Below are 23,673 nucleotides of genomic sequence, written 5' to 3'. Positions count from 1 at the left end.
TAATGTAATCATCTATTTTAATTGTCTGCCTTTTTATTCAATGTTAATATCCGAATGTTAGAGAGAAAACAAAAATTTTAGATATAAATCTGCACATGTGATGAACATCAGTTATGATGATCATCTTTGTTATCTTCATTGAAGGCATCTTGAGTAAAGCGTCTCCATATTTAAGCTCATACAAAAGACCTGAACTGGAAGCGAGGTGACATGTTTTACCGAATACAGAAGTTTAATAAAGCACATAACCCCCAATAACATTTTAATAGGATTTTTTGTTGTAGCAAAAAGTGTGACAACTAGCCCAAGTCTTTCCTGTTACCACAACATCAAGAACAAATAGATTCCCTGTCCAAGGTGCTGAAAACACAAACATGGTACTGAGTACAGAGTATTTCCACAGTCACTGTCCAGAGTACTGAAAAACCATCCTTGCTTTTCATAGATGCTGTATTTGAGAACATTATATCCTATTCCCAGTTGTTCCTGAAAATAAATTTCAAGGTGCATAAATTGCCCTTTAATAATAATAATAAAACAATTTCTAACACTGCTCCAACATCCAATAATAGTAATATTATTATTTCAGATATATATTTAAGATGAACACTCATAATTAATCGTCAGTTATCTGAGGCTTTTCTTCAAAGCCCCTTACAGCATCCCTATATCGTACAAGGTCAATCCCGAGGGAACAACTTTAGGTGTGTTGCTCAAGGACATCATGGTGACAGTTCAAGGATTGCCACAAGCAGAGTCTGAACCTACAACTTTTTAGTTACAAGCTCTTTAATCACTATAGGCAGGACCACCCACTGTCAGTGATGTTCAGTCGATGTCTCGTTTCCTTCAAATGAACACAAGCACATGTCAAATTCGTCTCTCCTCACTATTCATCAATTTACGCATCTAAACAACCACATCTGTCCCGCGCGTAAATAACGTGCGCAACGGGGAAAAACTCACGATGGTTCAGAAAAATGACGAGGAAAACACTGAGCGGATTAATAGGATTGGATGGCACGAGTGATGCAATCCCTGTATCCTCCGAAGCCCTAACCGGGTCGCAGAGAATCTGGCCGGAGATTTTGCCTCACTGAGTTGCATTTATGACAATTGCTACCTTGCGAGCGAGCTAACCGAGCGAGCACACTTTTAACAAGTGCCTCTTCGCTAGGACTGTTTTTCTCCACGCCCGTGGAATAGGACCTAGCTAAACATCATCAAAATCAATGGAAGGAGCGTGAAATCCTAATGCCAATTGTTGAACGAGATTCTCAGTGATGTAAGTCAACCAGTCATACTTAGGCTATTTACGAGCATTTATTTACGCATATTATATCGTGATTTTAGTAAAGCGCTGATTCTGTTTCTTTCATTTGTTGCAGTGCTTTGCTTTGCATGTTGTGAAGCACGACCTTTGCTTTTTGAGGTGCACCCTGGAGAATTGCGTATCATTTATTTTCGCGTCTCGTTTAAACAGAAACGCTCGGTTGCATCCTAGATATCAGATACTTGATCAGTTTTCCAATCGTCTTGGATTTCTTTATTCATTTTTTGCCGTGCAGAATCTACAGGGGATAATTTACCGTCGCATCCCTTTTCATCTTCACCATGAATTACCTGCGACGTCGACTATCGGACAGTAATTTCATGTCCAACTTGCCCAATGGCTACATGAGCGATCTACAGCGGCCCGATCCGCCGCAGCAGAGCCCAGCCCCGGTGCTTTCGCCGGGCTCTCAAGAGAGGCGTCAACCCCCCAGCCAGTCTTCCGGCGCCGGCTTTTTTTCCTCCATTTCCAACGCCGTCAAACAGACCACCGCCGCCGCTGCTGCTACCTTTAACGAGGCCACCGAGAGAGGAATCGGCTCGAGCAATGCCAAGATCCTCCTGGTCATTGATGATCAGCAGACAGACTGGTAAGACATGGTCCAATGAATTTTAAATATATGCCTGTGACTTGGAGTTTATGAACATAATATTCAGGTGTTTGTTTCACGTTTCAGGCTCGCACCTGAGGTGTATCTCGTGCTTTTACAGGCCAAAAGGAGTCACTATCCAAATGTCGTGACTCATTAATATAAGGGCCTTCTGGCACGCTCTCCCGTGTAGTCGTGGGCGTGCCCTCGCGTGTGTTTGTGCGCATTTCACTATTCAGGCTGGAGCAGTGAGACCCTATAGCCAAGTATATTACATTAGCTTTTGAGTTTAAATTAAAAGGTCCTGCGTTGCTGGGTTTAAGAGTAGACTGAAAAGTGTTAACACAAAGTCTTTGAAAATGAAAAGGTAAATTTAAAGTTTTCACAGGTGAAACTCTGGAGAACTTATTGGAACCATTTTCAGGATGGATCAAAATGTCCTATTGTATACTAAAGGAATTATATGAGTATACAATATTTGAGAAATATATTTAAAGAGGCCATGAGGGCTAGTGACACTTCCAGGAATACTGAAATAAAAACAAAAACAAAAAGTTAATTTCATATGCATTCAGATACTTTTTAGTGGAGGCAACATTTCATCCATCCATTCAGCTAATTATTTTATTTTGTGACTGCAAAATATGACTTTGCTTTCTGAGATTAAATTGTATGTCTCTGTGTAAAAGCAAATGTTTTTCAAAGTATAACAGTAGCATATTTTTATGAAGTTTACTGCATAAAATCACATAGTCCCAGACATTGAAACAAAACTCATAAGCCTCCCTTACACAAAGAACTCATTCATGCTTGATGAATATTTGAAATACATGACTTTCACACCATTTCACAGTTGCATGATCTAGTTTGGACACAGTTTATGTGTTTTTGTTAACTATGACTCACAACTGCAAAAAGGTTTTCTTTTTGTATCTTTCTTTCATCAGGGCAAAGGTGTTTAAAGGCAAGAAGGTTCATGGTGAATTTGACATTAAAGTAGAACAGGTGAGTTTTTTTTTTTTATTCTTCCAAACTAACAGAGCAGTACAACTCAACAACATGCTTGTAATGAATTAGACGCTGGATTTAACAAAACACATCAACTGGCTACAGATTATTGTTATCACTCTGAGTTGCAATATTGAGCCTTTGTCATTTCTTCAGTGGCATTTGTTTGTGTTTTGAAAAGGGATGGGGCAATATATCAAATCTGTCCCTAGTATGCAAGAAGATCGAAGCTATTTTAGACGAGGATAAAAGAAAATTAATCTGTCATGTCAATGAATAATATCCTTTAAAATAATTAGTCATGGACGAGATCGATTTGATAGCAGCTTTACTATAATCCAAAAGTAATTTTGACCATGAGAAACATTTTGTTATTGAACAACCACTTGAAAATATGTTTGGTTAGTATTATGTGTAACACTATTGATTAGTACACAGTAATATAGGGATTTAGGCAAGACTTTGGCAAACAATCTGGAATACCAGAAACATGGATTCAAAACCACTTTTGTGTTTTAAATTTTTTTTATTAACAGTGTCAGTAAAAAATCCTGTCTTAAAAGGAAATATTGATGGTTTAAAAATAAATTTTTGTAGTTTTAACGTAACAACACTGGCAACCTATCACCGACCTCAGGTGCTGTTTTAGTATAAATGCTTTGACGGGATCATTTTTTCCCATCTGGTGATTTTCATTGATTTTCAAGGCTGAATTCTCTGAGGTTAATCTGGTGGCTCACGCAACAGGAAGCTATAGCGTGGACATTGAGGCCATCCGCAATGGGAACAAAATCACAAAGTAGGTTTCACATCTGTTGTAGAAATCTTTCAGAATGTTTTTTTCTAAACGACTGCAGATATGAAGCATTTAATTCAGTGGGTTTACTTTGTTGACGAATTCTGCAAACAATTATACAAAAAAGTATGAGAATAATTAATGGAATTAATGTATATAATATTTAGAGCATCATTCAAGATGATTAATCAAAGAAAATAAATGCACTGTTTATACTACTGTATATCTGTACTATATAAATACATAGATTTGCTTAAATGAATCACAGTATAATTACTGATAATAATTACCAACATTTCTGTGGTCATTTAGGTGTTTCAAGCCAGATTTTGTGCTGGTGCGACAGCATGCTTTTAGCATGGCCAAGAATGGCGACCACAGGAACATTGTGATTGGACTTCAGTATGCTGGTCTGCCCAGTGTCAATTCCATTCACTCTGTCTACAACTTCTGTGACAAACCATGGGTGGTGAGCACTGCATACATCAGTCTATACTGATCAGCCAATTGGGGATGTTCTTAGGGTGTCCAAAATGGGAGTAGTAATGTATTTTAAACATATTTCCATAATAATAATAAAAAAATAAAAATTTTCATATTCCCTCAGTAAAAGAAAGTAGTGTTTTCCAAGCTTGGAAAAATAATGGAAATTAATCAAATTGGTAACACTTTACATGAAGCCTTAAAGCGAAGGTATTAATCATATAAATTGTAATGCATTATGTCTTTTCATAAATAATTATAACCAAAGTTAAAATGCATTATAATAGTTGAAGGTTTGTCTGTCTTTTGTTTTAATGCATTATACTTAAAGGTGTAACAATGAAAAAAATAATATTTTGATGTATTATGATTGTGGTTACAATTATTCATGAGATTATGTAATTACAAATACATTATAAGGTGCATTACAAGGCATAATCAAGACATTAAAAGTTATTTTGTAATGCATTATATATAAAGGCTTTAAGTGTTAACATAAAATCTTATAAAATGCATTTATATAATAATTTTAGAAGCTCTAATTCGGGCTTTATGTTGCTATTGTATAAAGAAAAATATATTAATCAAATAATTAACTTTTAACATTGTTTTTGGTCAATTCTTTCCAATTAATTAGGTCAAGCTGCTCCAAAAATCTGATAAAATTAATTTCCCAAACGGTCTGAATTTAAAATGATTTTTAACAATCAATCAAAATCTTTCTTTTTTTTTAACAACTGAAAAGATAATGAAAAAAATGATTTGTCGAAAGGTGTAGGAACTATGTTTCCAGTTAAACAGAGCATTATCAAAAGGGTTTTGAATGTCCTTAAACTGTTAGCGTTCCACTGTATCGCCCACAGTACACTGCATGTTTTTGAGGGTTAACCTTTGTGACGTTCAACAAAAAAAGCAAAACATGTCATATATCTTTGGAAAGCTGAAATTCTTCTGATTTTAAGATGCAATCACGGTTTTTGTCAGACCGCCAGCGAGGTTTTAATGCTGTGATCCCATTGTGTTTTCAAGCTAATAGCTCCAAGCTATAGTCATCTGCAGGCATCTTTTTCCAAAATAAAATGTAGGCGGAATGTTTGTTCTTTTTTCAGTGTGTTGAAAGTTCTATTGCTCAGTATCAGTAAGACTTACAGTGTTACCTTTCAAATAAGACCAAAACCATGCATATACTTCAAGAACAGCATGCAGTTTATTTGGGTATGCATTTTTTAGGCTTTAAGGCAAATTTTACTGGAATTCTAAGGGGGTAACTATTGCTGCATAATAGCTGTCTCTGTGTTTCTATGTTTATGTATGTATGTCTGTGTATGGGTCGCCATGCATCTATCAGTTTGGTCAGTTGTCCAGATTGTACAAGCAGTTGGGTCCAGAGGAGTTCCCACTGATCGACCAGGTTTATTACCCCAACCACAAGGAGATGGTGAGTGTTCAACCATCTGTCCCTCTCCTGGCCCTCTTCACCAGTAAACCCTGAGCTATTGGGCTCTAGACGGTCCACTAGACACCAAACAAAGCTCCCATCTGTGCCAGGGACAGCAGTGCCTGGATGCAGTCAATACTAAAATAGAAAAGACCCAGTTAAGCATTGCTCCACTCAACTTAGCATAGTTATAGCCCTGTCTAGACTTGGAATTTCATAAACTCCAGACTAGTTTAATTGTGTGGTACATCACAGTTCTTATAGATATAGTTCAGGTTTTAATAGGAGAGGGAAGCTTTCTACAGTGCCACCACCACCTCCTATTCCTCCACTGCAGGTGTCTTCACACATAAATGATCCTAGACACACTCTTTGCCAGAATGTTTTCCTCTCTCCCTAGCCTTTTTCTAAGATAAAGGACAGTAGACTCAGGTGTTATTCAGTGGGCTCATTTTGTCCCTGAGCAAAACGATTTTGCTCTCTGATTTCAATTACCGCAGCAAGCAATATAAATAAGATGCCTATCAAGTACCAAAGAGACTGCAAATACATGCTCTCCTATTAATAACCAATTCAATTCAAAGGTCCTAAAAAACTTTGTCCAATCAAAATGTTTGGTCCGAACATTATGATAGGCTGTCCTGCCTGCCTGTCAAATATGTACTTGCATACCTCTGCGGACACTGATTGCGCAGAAATGACACATCATCAATGCATACCACCATTAATTAAAGGCATTATTTTAACATTATGCGCATAATGTTTTCGGTGAATGGGACTTGAGGTAATCTGACAGCCCTGCATTTAATCCTCCACCAATGCCATCTCTCATGTTGAAGGCTTAATTACTTTGTTGAAACCTTGAAACGTTTTTTAAAGATTCTTTGATGAATAGAAGGTTCAAAAGAACAGCATTTATTTGAAATAGAAATTTAACATTACAAGTGTTATATTATTAATATTTGTTAATATTTATTAAGTTTTGTGTTAATATTATATTATATTATAATGTTATGTTAATATTCTTTAAAAAATCTTCATATATCTCTCTTGTCTACAGATCACTACACCTGGCTTTCCTGTGGTAGTGAAGATGGGTCATGCTCACTCTGGCATGGGAAAGGTATGACTGAGACCCTTTCTTACACATCCCTGTCAATTGCTTTTTAAATATATGAAAAAAATGTCTTTCATTAAACTAATTAGAAATCCCAAACTTTCTATATTACTGTGTGACTTTTTGTGATTACAGTTGTATCAGTGCAATTCAAATTCTCTGTACAGGTCAAAGTGGACAATCAATATGATTTCCAAGACATAGCTAGTGTTGTAGCTTTGACAAAGACGTATGCCACGTCTGAGCCTTTTATTGACGCCAAGTATGACATCCGAATCCAGAAAATCGGTGACAATTACAAGGCCTACATGTAAGAATCTAAAATGAAAAAGTGTTTTCATGTCAGTAAGTCATGGTTGGAATCTATGTCTTTAACAATATCACTGGAAATGATATGATATAATATGATGTAATAATATAATAATATGACTGGAAACACCTGCTGTTGTTTTTATTGGACAGGAGGACATCTATATCTGGCAACTGGAAGACTAACACAGGATCAGCCATGTTAGAGCAGGTGGCCATGTCTGACAGGTACACACATCTTACAGGATGGTCCTTCTTCCACGATACAAGGCATATTATACAGTTCCTATAACACGCCATTAGATAACCTTATTAGATGTTGCTCATCTAAAAATGACTTATTTTGCATAATTGATGCTCAATTTAAGTCAGAATTTAGAGGGATGCAAGGCAGCTCAATTGGTTTTGAGACAATTGTATTATCATTAGGGTTACGATTTGGAAAAAAATTGTGATCATGGTTTAAAATGCTAAAATCAAAAAGCTCCTTTTTTGCCCCTTGCTACGTAATTTGGCCAAAACAGGTGTGATTGTATATAAATATTAAATATGACTTAATTAAATACATAATTTCTTTTGTTACTATTTTGGTTTTATTTCAATAAATTGTGCAACCCTAATAATCTTACTGATGAAAAAAGACTATTACTGATGGAATTGTTGTTCAGGAACAGCATACATTGAACAAGTATAACATATTTTTCTTGGAATTGATTTATTTTGAAACAAAAAACAGATTTTAGCTTGCTAGAGGATTTTCAATCAAAGCAGTCGATGATACCAAGCCAAATATTAATGTTTTGCACTGAAGTGATCCTGATTTCCTTGTTTACTCTAGGCAACAGCGTGGGTGGATACTTTTAGTGGAATGCACAAGGTCATCATTTGCGTTTTTCCCTGCAGGTATCGTATGTGGGTGGACGTATGCTCTGAGGTTTTCGGGGGTCTTGATATATGCGCTGTAGAGGCATTGCATGGTAAAGATGGTCGGGATTACATCATAGAGGTAATAACATCTATAAAAACAATCAGCTTTCAAAATAACTACAATAATAATAATAATATTCTTAATGCCCTGGGCAAATGCTCCGTGTTTGTGTCTGTTAGGTGGTGGGCTGCTCAATGCCTCTCATAGGAGACCAGCAGGATGAGGACCGAGCTCTGATAGCTGATCTTGTTGTGGCTAAAATGAACCAGACTGTGCCATGCACTTCAGCTCCCACTCCAGTCCGTTCTCAGGTTAACAGACTCGCTTCAAAACATCCTCATATATTCTCAATATGTTGCTTCTTGTAAGCCTGGTGTCACAAGTGAAATGTGAGTGCCTCTAAAAGCATGTTCCATTTGATCTGCAACAGATGAACATGAATGTTTTATTATGGTGATAGCATATCACTGCTTGATAGCATACCTGACCTAAAACATGCATATAAAAACTGTAATTTCTGCTTATGCAAGATTAAGCAGTGAAATGCAGCTGAATAATACAGTAAAATTGTGTAGTTTCCTCCAAGCAGTCAAAATTTATTTATGCAAAACTTGTAGTCACAGCAAGAGTCTAAGATCCTTTTTGATTGCAGTGCATAGATTGATATTCTCCATTATTCCCAAAGCTGTGATTGTAATGATTCATAGCCACACAGGTGGGAGAGAATGAAAGTGAGAAATGCCTTTAATGCACAAGTTAAAGACTCAGACATAATTCCTCTGCATCAAATCGCTTGGTTTAATTCCCTCCACATCTGTGTTAAACTGATTGCCTGATAATTAATGACTGCAGTTTTTTTGGCAACAGACATTTATTATGTTTCTATATTGATGATCAGCAATTTTTTGAGGTTTCAGCTGTTTGGAAGTTTTTTTTAATGAGAGTGACTAAAGGCGTTTCTAAAAAAATAATAAAATGTGCACTGAAATGTATGTGTGCCAGCATTCTGTTTCTGTGCGGTTTGGCTCCTGATATACTATCCTTTCTTATGTTTGTTGTATATTTTAGGGCCCAGCTGTTTCACCTCAACCCATCTCTCAGTCTAGTGTCCCCCAGGTGCAACAGCGCCCTCCCCCACAGGGTAAGGGATTACACTAAAGAATGAAGCATGTCATGTAGCATAGTTTTCAAATATGCAACATGACGACACATTGCAGCTGGTTTGACACAATTTATGTCGTATATTTTTTTGTGACTAAAGTCCCAAGTTTTGATCTGTTCATCACACAAGTCTTGAAATATAGCTTCTGGGTGGCTTAAGGTACTTTTTAAAATGATTTTGTTGTTCAGCTGATGCCATCAGAGAAGAAAGGCTATTCCAGAGGTGAAAGTAATTTTACAAGACTAGTAATGTGCTCTAACGAAGTAAATATATATATATATATGTATATTTCATTACGTGCAGACTTCAGTCAATCCTTCAGTCAAGCCAACATCAAAAGATGCAGGCTGCTCAATATCTATTTTCACTGTGGATTCGAGATTCTTCCTCTGGTATTCATTATTGCTTAGAAAGATACTCTTTTTGTGATTGCCACAAAGTCATAGTTTTGCAGCAACATCTCTGGGCATGACAAAAAGTGCAAATATTTTTCGTAAAAAAAAACAATAAAAACAATTTCATCGACAGCACATGTTCATGTTGGTCTGAACTGATGTGTTAACAGCTGTTGATTTAAATCAAAATGTTTATAGCACCAAATTTTCATGACATCCTTCCTTGGTGTGATTAGGCCTTTATGGTAAAAATTATGAATTAATTTCACTGTATGCAAAACAGAGACTTTAGATTTTGAGCAAACAGAACATAGAAAGTCATACAGGTTTGGAATGACATGAGGGTGAATAAATGAAGATAGATATTTCTAAATACCAATAGATCTCTGGATAACTGTGTAAAAATGGTTCATAGTTTGCGTTTAATAGATTACAACCTGTTTACACAGTAAAAATGAGCTCTGTTTTTAGGAGGACCACAACAAGCAGCTGCTAGCACTACTGCTGCCCGCCAAGGAGCCCCACCACAGCAGCGCCCGTCTCCCCAGGGCCAGCCCCCTGCCCAAACCCAGTCTGTGACCAGTCCTAATGCTCAGAACCCTCCTACCCAACAACCCCGGCCAAATCAACCCCCACAGCGGCAAGCCAGTCAAGGGGCTTCAGGTCAGCAGAGGCCCACTACGGCACAGGGTCCTGCCCAGCGTGGCCCGGGTGGCTCTCCTCAGTCACAGAGGCCCCAGCAAGGTGGTCCCCAACAGCAGCCACAAAGGCCTCAAACTGGTGGCCAGGGTCCCAAACCAGCTGGTCAGCCTCAGCAGAGGCCTCAGCAGCCAAGACAAGGCCAGCCAACCAGGCAGCCATCCCAGGGTGGATCACAGCCAACCCAGGACGTCCCTCAACCACCCCTGCAAACGCAGAGCAGCCCTCGCCCTCCGACCACTCAGCAACCACGGCCTACTGCACAGAGCCAGGGAGGTCTAGGAGGTCCAGGAGGTGCACGACCTCCTTTGCAGCAGAAACCTACACCTCCTCAGAAGCCAAGTCCTGATCACCCGGCTCTGAGTGGATCACCACAGCTTAAGTAAGATGTTTTTTGTCCTCTGTCATATTTGCTTGAAATGTGTAAGTGCAGTTGACTAGATGTGAAGGTTTTTATGATTCATAAGCATCTGGACATGTTTTTCCATTTATTAATGATGTTTCATCACCCACGCAAATGTCTACACTAGGTAGATGGTGGCCATTCTCCTCTGCTACATCGTAAAATTCTTAACTCACATGACAAGATGATGGTATTGATTGACAGTGATTGTGTGAAATAAGGTAAACCTATCAGGGTAAATGTTGTATAGGGTTGGTGATTCACAAGCGCTGAATTTAATTATATTCTACTGTATACTCAAATAATGTGGGTACAATTTGCGTGGGTTTATTTTCTAACACTGCTATTCAAAAGTCTAGGTCAGGTTTTAATAAGGATCTTGTAATGGTTTTTGAAAGAAGTCTTGTTTTAAAATGCTGATTTAATGCTCAAGAAACATTTCATTATTATTATCAATATAAGGGCTGCAAAAATTTATCGAATTTGTAATCGCGATTACAACTACGAATGCCACAATTATGTGATCGCTCAAAGCGCCAATTATTTATAACTTATGTTATTGTGTGTGCTTAAGATATGTTTTTTAAGGTTATCTTAAGGGGTTTTCCATTGTTTTAATCTTAGTATAAAATTATAATATCATGCATATTTTTACTTTTTTATTTAAAGAAGAATGCAGTCCAATGTATTGTTCTCATTTGAGGCTTAATACTATAGAAAAACAATTAAAAAAATTAATTTTGTGTTTTCAGCATGCTTATTTTCAGCAAAAAATATGGCATGTAAACATGTAAATGGTGATACTCATTATTAATAATCTCAATTACAATTTCAAGGCAATAATCAACAATTATTATTATTTTTTGGTCATAATCGTGCAGCCCTAGTCAACGTTGAAACTGTAAGGGCCCTATTTTAACGATCTGAAACGCAAGTGTCAAAGCGCGAAGCGCAAGTAACTTTGTGGGCGGGTCTCGGCGCTGTTGCTATTTTCCCGGCGGGATAAATGGCTCTTGCGCCCGGCGCAAATCTAAAATGGGTTGGTCTGAAGTATCTTCATTATTCATAAGTGTGGTTTGGGCGTAACGTGAAATAAACCAATCAGAGCGTCATCCAACATTCCCTTTAAAAGCAGGTGCGCAAGTTCCATTATGGATTGCTATTATTATGGCGTATTTACCAGGCGCACACCAGGAGCGGTTCACAGCCGAGGAGACTGATGTTCTTGTAAGAGCAATGAAAGACAGAGAAGTTGTGTTGTATGGGGATGGGAGAAACCCACTCAAAATAGCGTTGGTTAAACAGGCGTGGGAGGAAATAGCCACAATTGTTTCATCGATTTTTTTTCCTGGTTCTTGACGGACAAACCAATTTGTCAGATGTCCTTATATACATATATGACCTCAAACAGGTCTGATCCTTAATTACTACAATTAGCCTGAATAATTTGTAAGCTAGATTTATGCACATCTAGATTTATGACTATTTTTTCACATCTTCGTGGCACACCACAATGATTTCCGTCATCTCATGTGTTAATATTTTTTTAGTGTAACAATTTATGATTTGCAAAAATAACTGTTGCATCTGTGTAGATTACATGAGCAAAGTGTATGCGCGTTGTGCACGCTATACATTATGGTCAAGCATGCGCCCTTAAAATAGCATAATGAACAACGCGCAACGCGCCACTGACTTTAGACTAGGTTTTTTCTGGTCAGTGGCCCAATTGTTTAATGGAACAGCAAAATAGCACCAGGGATTGTTTGCGCCGGAACACGCCTCCTTTTTTGCGCTGAACCGCCCAGGGAGCGCAAGTTCATTCACTAGTTTAGCGACGTGCTTCTGTGGAGGGAAAAGCGCGCTTTGCGCGGGTGCAAAATAGGAATGACACATGCGTCGGTGTACAAAGTCAATTGCGCTGGGTGCAAGATAGGGCCCTAAGTTTCTTTGATGAATACAAATTTCAAAAGAACAGCATGTACAGTATTTGAAACAGTATTTTTTTTGTAATATTATAAATGTTTTAGCTGTCACTTTTGATCAATATAATGCATCCTTACTGAAAAGTATTATTTTCTTTAACAACAACAACAACAAAACTGCCCCCAAACCTTTGAACAGTACAGTAAATAATAAAAAAAAAATATAAAAAAAAAAATATTTTGAAAATGAACAGCCTAAAATATGCAGTTAAATGCCTTAGTAAGAACACAGTGACAACTAAAGGATGAGAAGCACTGCATGAGTAGATTTTACCGTGGGATTGGGATAGTTTAAATGAAGAGTTATTAATCAGAAAACCTATGTTTTACACAGTGATGTCATGGTAATGCTATTTTTTTAGCGTTTTAAGAGACTAGATGGTCTCTTTTTTTAGCGTTTTAAGAGACTAGATGGTAACCAGCTAATTACTGGTCTGATTGGGCATTTCTTGATTTGCCAGCCACTTACAATGCCATTAAACCCTGTATTGTTCTAACTAATTCACACAGCCATCACAACATCTTCCTATTTCATAATAGGAATGGTGCAAGTTCAAATTGGATAAAGCCTAATGGAAAATTACCTTTAACTCCCCCAAATCTATAATCTAATAATTTAATATTCCATATTTTAGCCATGGATGTATTGGCTACTACCAAGTATGCAACAGAATGGATGAAATGAATGGATTAACACGTCCAAAAGCTCTTTAACAGATTCTGCAAAGCATACTGTAACTTAAATTTCCTTAAATATTAATAAACAGATTTTGATAATGTTGATGATAATAATGAACATGACATTTGACAGTAATGGTAATCATGATGAATGTGGCTTATACATATAGGCAGACGCCTAATTAAAACAATGAAGATACAGAAGTATGTACACTAGATGATCTGGTATTTTGCATGCCAAAGATGGCTCCCTTCAGTCTCCCACCCAAACCATTCATGCACTTGATTGTGGAAATTGCATTCTTCTGAATAGAAATGTGCATTTGATCTATTTTCATCTTTTTTTGATCTTATTACCACTGTTCCTCAATAAAGTTCTAAGGTGACTAATGTAATACAACACAGATTCTTCCAAAAAAACAAACAAACAAAAAAAAAAACATAATATTTATTTATATTATTGAGATGTGCCTTTGCACTTGGTTCTTTATTTAGGAATAGTGGCCTAGAATATACAATGGCGCAGAGTAAAGTGCATGTATATACATCCAGAGATGCCATTTCTCATAAGTCCAAGGGCTGATGTAAACATTGCACTTGAATCATGACTGCTTAAATGAATGACACAAAAGAAAGCATATGAATTCAGTCTCTCTCTATCTCTCACAGCTTATTTATTTTTCTCTGCCAAGCCTTTATAGAGCCATCTCCATGCGTTTGCTGCATGACTTTAATAGCCTCTTCCTCTCCTTTATTGCCACTTCTTCTCTTTGTAGCAAATCCCAGTCTCTTACCAATACATTCAACATTCCAGAAACGCCGGCCGCCCAGCACCAAAGTCCTAGTCAGGATGAAGCCAAGGCTGAGACCATCCGCAACCTTCGGAAATCCTTTGCAAGCCTCTTCTCCGTGGAATAAACACACACACAGACACAGAAACACACACACAGACAGAGAGGTTATGCAGTATTTCTAAAAAACATACAAACACATACACTTGTCAGTTATACACAGGAAGGACCAATTATATCGCACATTGCAGTGCACTACAGATCTGTGCACATCAATTTGCAATGCGACATAAATGAAACACTGCCTGCACTGAATTCATTAGACACATTCCCAGTTTTTTGAGGCCAACTGATGGAGGGAGGTGTGAAAATAAAATACCACACACAGAAACACTCGCATGCACCCTTTTACACTACCTACACAGTGACTGGACCTGCATACACGTGCTTTGCCTAGTCATTCCAGTCTCCTATTATTAGCTAATAATCCTAGATTGTTTTTGGAAATTAAAAGTTTTGGTGGACGTTTTGTTGTAAAACCATCAACCGCCACGCTCTCTCAGATATATGATATCTGAAGTATGTCGGCTAATTGTCTGAAGCATGTTCTGTTACGATAAGGGGCACCATCTGATGATTTTAACAGTGCGCCACATTGTAATATAACGTAATGTTTTATGGTTCCATATTTTACATGCTTGAGCAGGATTTTGGATTTTGCAATAACAGATTGTGACGTTGTTAAAATTTTGCACAAGCTTCCATTGTCGAAACGAACCCCGCAGCTGTTAGCGCTAGCCACTTGTGTTACTTGCATGTCACTTAAGGAGAACGTAGTCACACACTGTGGGTGGTCTTGCTTTGTGTTGTGTCGTTGCACCTAGATAAAGTAGCTGTAATGAAAATGTTGTTTCATTTTCGTGAGCAAGCTGTCGCTGCTTCCCTGACGTTCCTTTTCCTGACAAGAAACACAATTGTACACCCTTCAACATGTTTAATATGCCTTAGACAGCATACAAAAAGAGGTTGGTTTTGTGAAATCGCATATGTCTCAGGGATGTCCTGAAGAGAAAGACGCAATGACCAAGTGTCACTGATCAGGTCTTCCAACCCATTGCTGTATAGAGTTATTGATTGCGAAGGCCAGTAAAGGGAGGTATATGTCGAATGAATTTGTTGGCACACTAACACAGTAACACTTGAGAACATATGAGATGGGTGAAAGCTCAGGAGGTTTGTTGCATCAAGAGAAGGTATATTTTGCATGCCTGAATGAGTATGTAGGTGTTTGGAGCTGCTTGTCCATCAAACTTGGGCCCAATGAAAAACGCAAAGCCAAAATACAAAGCCAAGGATGCCATCAGCAGCAAATGTCTTCACAAAAAGGTCATCTTTAGAAGAGATGCTTTTCACATGTTTAGTATGCCCCAGTGTGATCCCAGTTACACAATGTGGATCCCAAACCAACTACTCCTGAAACGCCATACCCAAGGAGTTTAGAGCTGAACCAACAGTGTCTTCCACAAGTGAGGATAAAACATCCCAATACTAGGCAATATATTTAGTCAAGGCCTTTCCAGGAGTCCCGACCCAATCCTGAATCCTCCCTGCTTTCCCGCTCACCAGCCTGTTGTGTATTCACAGTGATCCTTTTGTGACAAATGGTGCATTAATGTGTATATATATGTATAATGTAATGTTGTACCGTGAACTGTCTAAACCAAATAGAAGTGTTGTACAGATCTTAACTCAACAAACGATGCAAACGCCCTGTATTTGATTTGATCCTGAAAAGGTGATCGTTGTGGGTCTTGAGTAAGACAGGATTTTACTTCAATCAGATGTGATTTAGGTTGTGCAATATTGTCCACTGTAAACTAAACCTATCAGGTCTGTGTTCTTTATTTGACCTGTTTTGTGACAAATGCAGTTATTAAAAGTCATCTTCAATGTAAGTAGCTTGGTTCACATATGTGGTTATCTAGATGGTCCTCCATGATATTGTTGTGGCTCAGGCGAACTTTCAGTGCTCTTCTGTGTGGTCATGTTTTTCCCAATTAGGATATACATGTATGTTAAATGATGACTTTAATGAATGTCTAATAAATAACATTATCACTGATGCAATCAAGTTTTTACGGAGCCCTGCACATGACAAGCAAGAAAAAAGAAATAAATTGTGTGCACAATTTACTCATTCGTTCCCTCAGTGTACTAAAACGTGTGCACGGTTACTATTGCGTTCCATCGATTTGCTAAATTGTGTGCACAATTTAGTAAATCATACGCACAATTTATAAATCGAGTGAACGAAATAGTAAATCGAGGGAATGCAGTAGTAATCATGGGCACATTTTAGTACATTGAGGGAACAAATTAGTAAATAGTGCGCACAATTTTATAAATCGAGTGAACAAAATAGTAAATTGAGGGAACAAATTAGTAAATCGTGCACACGATTTAGCCCACTATTCTTTCCTGCATGTCGTGTGCAGGGCTCCGTAAGTTTTAGAGGCAAATTATTAGAATTTTGCTGTACTTATGGAACCCATGCCTGAGGTTTGCACTCCACAGTTTTTTTTTTTTTTTTTTTTGCCATATATTACATTTGTGTACTTTCTGTTTTTATATTAAGAATAATTATATCCTTTTAAAGAAAATGTATTCAAATGGATCATAATTTCTAAATAGGTTTGACTGTTTCTCAGTGAATTTTATTGTCTGTTCATACTTGCCTAAAACTGTATAAAAGAAAGATATACAATTAAATTACATATATAAAATTAAAGACTTAAATTATATTAATATGAGAAATATTATTAAACATCGTGTAGTATTACACAACAAATGCAACTTTGATGTAATCTTCGATGTATCTTAATAATGGTGTCAAATTACTATGCTAAAATATGTTCAAAATCAATAAAGCCTATCAAATAAATATGCATCTCCTTTCTCTTTTATGTTAACATCCTTTGTTTGTAAATACAGCCTAATGCCTACTGAAGAAAGCTAAAGATGTGATGACATGGAATTAATTCAGTTAGTTGTTTTAGTGAAAGACTTATACTGATTAAACTGATTCAAAACGTTAACTCGTTTTTTTTCTTCCATATCTCTGACATTACATGAACGTGTCACACCCAGGGGCGGGCTATGCTTTGACTAAGCCACACCCCTTCTCAACTTCCACCTCGAGGAGGTCCCCAAAGCCAACCCAATGGCCAAACAACACGAGAACAAGTAAGTGATAAAACAATCTTTATTTAAATATCTAAAAATAGCTTGGGGAATAGGGAAAGGGCAATTAAAACTAAACTCTGACTCGGCCCTCCAGATGGGCTATGGCCGGGAAGAGGTCAGGGAGCAAGGGGGCCACGGGGATCCGGGGCGTGGGACTCGGGGCCCGGCCAGAGTCTTAGGTATCCGTAGCGCCCTCCTTCTTCCTCCTCTTCGCTGAATACAACTCACGGTAAGTACTGGTTCACACAGTTCGTTCTCGGGGTGCTCACTCTCTTTCTCTTCCTCCACAGGCAACGGCTGGGACACAAAGGCACAGTTAATTCGGCTTGGTTTTGCTCTCACCTCTTCGCTGATTGCAGCTCACAGTAAGTACTGGTTCACACAGTTCGTTCCTTGGGTGCTCACTCGCTTTCTCTTTCTCCACAGGCAGCGGCGTAAGTACAGGTTTCCTCGGTCTCTCCTCGTGTTACCCACTCTCTCTCCTTTTCTCTCCACAGGTATCAACTTGGGCACAATAGCACAGTTAGTTTACTTTGAATGGCTCTCACCTCTGGGCTGGACACAGCGTACTGTAAGTACAGGTTTCGCTCTATTTCTCCTCGTGTTATCCACTCTCTCTCCTCCTCTCTACAGGTATCAACTTGGACACAAAACACAGTTACTCTGCTTTGGATGGCTCTCACCTCTGGGCTGGACACAGCGTACTGTACGTACAGGTTTCCTCTGTTTCTCCTTGCGTTACTCACTCTCTCTTTCCTTTTCTCTCCACAGGTATCAGATTGGACACAAAGCACAGTTAGTTTGCTTTGAATAGCTCTCACCTCTGGGCTGAACACAGCGTACCGTGCTATCTCCGGAGATCTGAAGCACGCTCACAACATATACTGTACTGAACTAGGCTAGAACCAGCAGTCTCCTTGTCCTCCCGCGACGAAGTGCGTGAAGGCGGGGGTTTATCTGACAGGACACACGGCAATACACAGCAACCCACAGCAATATACAGCACCACGTCAAAATTATAGGTTTTCACAGCACGAAGACTCACCCACCACACTCAGTGTACGAAAAGGACACCCGTCTTCCTTCACTTCGCTTGGTTCGGATCTGGCGATGGAATATGCGGCCTAGCTAGTGATGTCGTCGTTGTGACTACTTCAATAAGTATTCCTTCGGCTCTCCCACCACGCTATATTAGGGGTAGGGCCGCCCTCCTCCTCCTGGAGAGATCTACAAAACGCCAGGTCAATATACAGGGCACTTTCGGCTTGCTCATAGTACTCACATCAATGCCGCTTCCAATCCCCTTTTTCACGTCGTCTCAATTCGCCGTATAATCCGTTCACTTCTCAACCTTTAAGGTTCGCGATGTCTTCACAATCATACAATTCCAGCCTGAGGGAGAGAGAGAGTTAGACAGCCACCAGCAGCGCACCAAGACGGGCACGACACAGTGCTTCACACACACCAGAAAGAGCTCCCAGACAGTGAAATAACTTGGCCTTAAGTACTGCCTTGTCCAGCGTATCCTCCAATCACCAACCGCTGTCCCTAACTAGGCACAGGTGCATCGAATTCCCTGATTTTCCCTCTTACGGCGCTACCGGAAGTTCCGGTGTTCGGTTTTTCCGGTCCGGGCGGAAACACTTCCGGGCGGAACCAAACTTCCCGAATTTTGGTTCCGCCCCTAAAGATCGTCACCTTGTGACATCCTCCCCCGCCAATCCGTTCTAGTCCCTAGAACGTCCTCGGGCTGTCCACTCACCATAGCGGGCAGGGGGTCGGCCTCGGTTCTCTCGCTGGGATCGTCTCACTGGTGAATCGGGCTCAGCTTGTTCAGGGGCTGCTTCTGGTTCTCTCGGGGCGATCGGGCGTGGTGCCACCACGGGTCTCCCTGGTACCACAGCCCAACCTTCAATCCAGGGGGCCGCTGGTACAGGTTCCGTGGGGACTTCTTCCACGGCTTCAGGGTAGTTAGGGCATGGGCGAATCATGTTCCGGTGCACCACACGGTCGGGGCCTGACTTCCCTTCTGGCCGGATGGTATAGACCGGCTGTCCCGGCCTCTGCTGCCGGCAGACTACATAAGGGGTGGCCTCCCAACGGTCACTCAGTTTCCCCTTCCCCTGCCGCCGATTATCTCTCACCAACACCCTCTCTCCTGGCAGTAGAGGGGCTTCTCTAGCAGTCCGATCATACAACCGCTTACTTTTCTCTCCTGCCGTCTGTATCCTTTTCGACACCTGCTCGTAGGCGAAATGCAAGCGCTGGTGACGGCGCCCCACCCACTCCGTTACACTTGCTTCCTCTTGGTCGGCTGTCACTCCTAGGACCAGGTCAGTAGGCATTCGTATGTGTCTGCCAAACATCAGGTACGTGGGGGCGTAACCCGTAGTACTATGTATACTGTTGTTATAGGCCTGTAGGAGGTTTGGCAATGCACTCACCCAATCGTCCTGCCGTTGTTGGTCCAAGGTCCCCAGCAGCCCCAATAGGGTCTGATTGAATCTCTCACAGCCGCCGTTCCCCTGAGGATGATACGAAGTGGTGTGAGTTTTCGTGCAACCGTACAACTGGCATAGTTCTCTAATTACCCTGGACTCAAAGTTGGCTCCTTGATCGGAGTGCAGAAACTCCGGGCATCCGAACGTCTGGAAGACGGCCCGCCATAAAACTGTAGCGGTGGTGGTTGCAGTCTGGTCGAGGGTGGGGATAGCCCAAGCGTACTTTGTGAACAAATCCGTTATTACCAAGATGTTCTGGTAGCGATCTCGTGGTCGGTCCAGTGTCAAGAAGTCCATAGCCATGATATGAAGGGGGGCCTTCGCATGGATGGGTACCATTGGCGCTCGGACCTCCCGTCTGGACTTAAACAATATGCATCTCGGGCAAGCTTGAATTAGGGCGTGCACCGATGCCTCTAGCCCGGGCCAAAAGAAGAATCTCCTAAGCAGGGACACGGTCCTCTCCTGTCCCTGGTGCCCCAACTGGTTGTGGTACGCCGAAACTAACGCAGTTACCTCATCTGCGGGTACCACGATCTGGCGTACTTCTTCGCCCAACTTCGGGTCACTGACCCTTCTGCACAGAACGCCATCTCTCAGCTCCAGCCTGTCCCATTGCCCCAGCAGCCTCCTCCCAGTATCCGTCTGGGCTAACCTCGCCGCTGGCGTCAGCCGTCGGCCCTGTTCCAGCCATTCTCTTACCAGCCGCACATCTTGATCCCTGGCCTGTCTCTCCCTCCACCGACGGGGATCCCATCCCCAGTTCTCAGGCACGGCCTCTTGTCTGCTGCCTGGTGCCTCTACTGCTCCTACCATATAGCCCTCCTCCGGGCTGGCCCCTCCGGGGCTTTCCGCTTCGGGCAGCCTTGAGAGGACGTCCGCGTTCGTGTGTTCACGCCCTGGTCGGTACTGTAGTTGATAGTCAAAGTTGGCCAGTTGGGCCACCCACCGCTGCTCCACGGCTCCCAGCTTCGCCGTCTGTAAGTGTACTAATGGGTTCTTGTCTGTAATGATCGTCACCTTGGCACCCCAGAGGTAGTCTTTAAATTTCTCACTTAGGGCCCACTTCAATGCCAGCAGCTCCAATTTGAAAGAACTATAGTTCGCATCGTTCCTCTCGGCTGGGTGGAGGCTCCGGCTGGCGTACGCGATGACCCTCTCGACTCCGTCCTGCCGTTGAGCCAACACCGCTCCCAGCCCGAGATTGCTGGCATCTGTATACAAAAGGAATGGTTTTGTGAAATCTGCGTATGCCAAGATAGGGGCCTGTAGCAGCTCCTGCTTCAATGTCTGGAACGCCGACTCACAATTTGCATCCCAGTCTACGTTGGGCGACCCCCGGCCCCGGTTACGACCTGTGCCAACCAGCAACTGATTAAGGGGTTTAGCAATTTTTGAAAAGTCCTTTATGAAACGCCTATAGTATCCCACAAATCCTAAAAAGGATCGCACTTGCCTCACTGTCCTCGGGGCCTTCCAGTCTTTCACGGCCGATACCTTTCCAGGATCTACGGACACTCCAGCCGCACTGACCACGTGGCCCAGAAAGTTGACTTCTCTCCGTAGTAAGTGACACTTATTGGGCTGTAGTTTCAATCCGTACTTCTCCATGGCCCGAAAGACTTCCTCGAGGTGCCTCAGGTGTGAATCAAAATCTGGGGAGTAGACAATTACATCATCCAGGTAAACTAATACTGACTCCATTAACTGACCTCCCAAGCACCGCTGCATCAGCCGCTGGAAGGTGGCCGGAGCGTTACAGAGCCCGAAAGGCATCCGGTCCCATTCAAATAGTCCAAACGGGGTTGTAAAGGCAGTCTTCTCCCGGTCTGCTTCGGCCACCTGCACCTGCCAGTAGCCACTGGCCAAATCTAGGGTAGAGTACCATGCCGACTGCGTGAGGCTGGCAAGCGAATCTTCGATCCGCGGCAAAGGGAAAGCGTCTTTCTTAGTCACGAGGTTCAGCTTACGGTAGTCCACGCAGAATCTCCAAGCCCCCGTCTTCTTTTGCACCAGCACTATGGGGGCCGCCCACGGGCTGCTGCTTTCCCTGACAACTCCTTGCTTCAGCATGCCTTGCAGGAGTGTACGTACCTCGGTATACAAAGTGGGCGGAATTGGGCGATACCTCTCCCGGCTGGGCCCTGCATCCCCGGTAGGTATATGATGTTGTACCACCTGGGTGCATCCGTAGTCTTCATCGTGGGTGGCGAACACATGCTGCCATCTCCGAAGGAGGGCCTGTAACTTCTGTGTCTGTGCTTGTTCTAAATCCTCCCCTTGTAATGACTCACCCGCCAGGTGGCTCGGCACACTCCTCTCCATACCACCCCATGGGGTGTCTACTTGTGTCAGGGCCACCTCGATGACAGTGGGGCACACCTGACGAAAACTAATATCCCTCTCTTCCCTTACTTGGTGGGGTGTAACCGTTGTCAGACGGGCTAATCGTTGGTGCCGATGTAGTTGCACCGCGTATGGGTGTACATTCCGTATCCTCACGGGGACTCTCCCCCGCCGGACCGTCGCTAGTCCTCGTGCCACTTCCACTTGTGGACAATCCACATGGGGCTCCACCAGCACCAACTCTTCTGGGCCCGCTCTTCGGGGCGGTACTCGCGCTCACACAACAGCCTCACTTTTTGCGGGGACAGACAAAGCAAAACGACACATCACTCTTCCTACCTCTTCCTGTTCTCTGCGGACTTGGCTCATTTGCACCCTTCGACAGTCAGCTACCACACACTCCCACTTGGGCCTCTCTGCAGGTGGTATCTTCGATACGGGCCTAGCCCGAAATAGCTCTTCCCAGCAATCAGCGAGGACATTCATGCCCAACAGGGCTCGATGTGCACCCAGACAATGGTCTTGCACGATAATCACACCTTTCTGGGGGACCATCACTCCGTGAACCTCTAGGTCCGTCAATCGGTAGCCAATATATGGGATGTCGAGGCCGTTTGCGCCCTTCAGAGTAAGCCAGGGGGCCTCCGCCCCTGGTGCCCCTTGTTTCCCAAACACTTCTTCGGATAAACTCTCAGCAAATAACGTCACTTGGGAGCCTGTGTCTACCAGGCATTGAATCTCCTTGCCGCACACTCTCACCTTCGCCACGGGGCTACGCCCAATCATCTGGCTCCTAGAGCCATATCCTCTTCCAGGGTCTTCTCGAGGGGTCCCGGCCACACGACCCACAGTGGCCGGCCGACCTAAAAACCCCCTTCTGACGCCCTGCGGGGCCCACACTGGCGGCTATAGTGACCTGGTTTGCCACAGCGGTTGCAGATGGGTCGCCCTTGCTCGTCCCATTCAAAACGGGGCCGATTAAAGTGGTTCGGGCGCCTGAACGGCTCTCGGCCTCCCTCTGAGTACACTCGGTCTCGGGGCGCCGGCCGTGGTTCCTCCCGCGCCCGTCCTTGGCGCAATTCTCCTACGAGGGCTTTAGACAGTTCAGACATCTGATCGCGGACATCTTTCAAAAGTTCAGCCTTCAGTGCTTGCTTCCAGTCAGGGCCTCCGGGTTGTGCTGGTGCTACTTCACTGACGGCCGCACACACTGGGGGACCACTCACCTCAGTCTCATCACCTTCCAGGGCCAGTGCCTCTTTCTTCAGATCTTCGAACGTAAGACCCGGGTCCCTTCGAAACTGGATACGTAGGCTCTGTCTCACCGGACCCTCCTTCAGCCCCAGAAGAAACTGGTCCCGCAATAGAGTCTCTCCATCTCCCAACCCGTGGTCCTGACGGGTCTGTAGTCGGGCGAATTGCTCTCGCAACCTCAGGGTGAAAGCTCTAATCGGTTGACGGGGGCCCTG

The 23,673-nt window shown here is 42.2% G+C and overlaps 1 protein-coding gene across 5 annotated transcripts; it reads left to right on the top strand.

Moving 5' to 3' along the window:
- The first annotated feature begins 907 nt into the window (after window positions 1–907).
- LOC113096335 (synapsin-1-like) lies at window positions 908–16,437 on the top strand. Of its 5 annotated transcripts, none has more exons than XM_026261697.1 (14): window positions 908–1,922; window positions 2,870–2,927; window positions 3,638–3,729; window positions 4,039–4,195; window positions 5,558–5,647; window positions 6,708–6,770; window positions 6,932–7,074; window positions 7,227–7,301; window positions 7,977–8,079; window positions 8,181–8,312; window positions 9,070–9,142; window positions 10,030–10,639; window positions 13,494–13,527; window positions 14,138–14,208. In XM_026261697.1, the coding sequence occupies exons 1-13, from the start codon at window positions 1,615–1,617 to the stop codon at window positions 13,507–13,509; spliced, it is 1,920 nt and encodes a 639-aa protein (XP_026117482.1). In that variant the 5' UTR covers window positions 908–1,614; the 3' UTR covers window positions 13,510–13,527; window positions 14,138–14,208. The 5 variants fall into 5 exon arrangements, with proteins under 5 accessions (XP_026117482.1, XP_026117481.1, XP_026117480.1 ...); XM_026261695.1 differs by lacking the exon at window positions 13,494–13,527 and having other exon boundaries at window positions 911–1,285; window positions 1,569–1,922; window positions 14,100–14,278; XM_026261694.1 differs by lacking the exon at window positions 13,494–13,527 and having other exon boundaries at window positions 911–1,285; window positions 1,389–1,922; window positions 14,100–14,278.
- Window positions 16,438–23,673: the final 7,236 nt, after the last annotated feature.

Source organism: Carassius auratus, unplaced genomic scaffold (assembly GCF_003368295.1).
Source record: "Carassius auratus strain Wakin unplaced genomic scaffold, ASM336829v1 scaf_tig00215912, whole genome shotgun sequence".
Lineage (NCBI taxonomy): Eukaryota > Metazoa > Chordata > Actinopteri > Cypriniformes > Cyprinidae > Carassius > Carassius auratus.
Note: the sequence above shows the minus strand (reverse complement) of the source record. Positions and strands in the feature narration are given on the sequence as shown.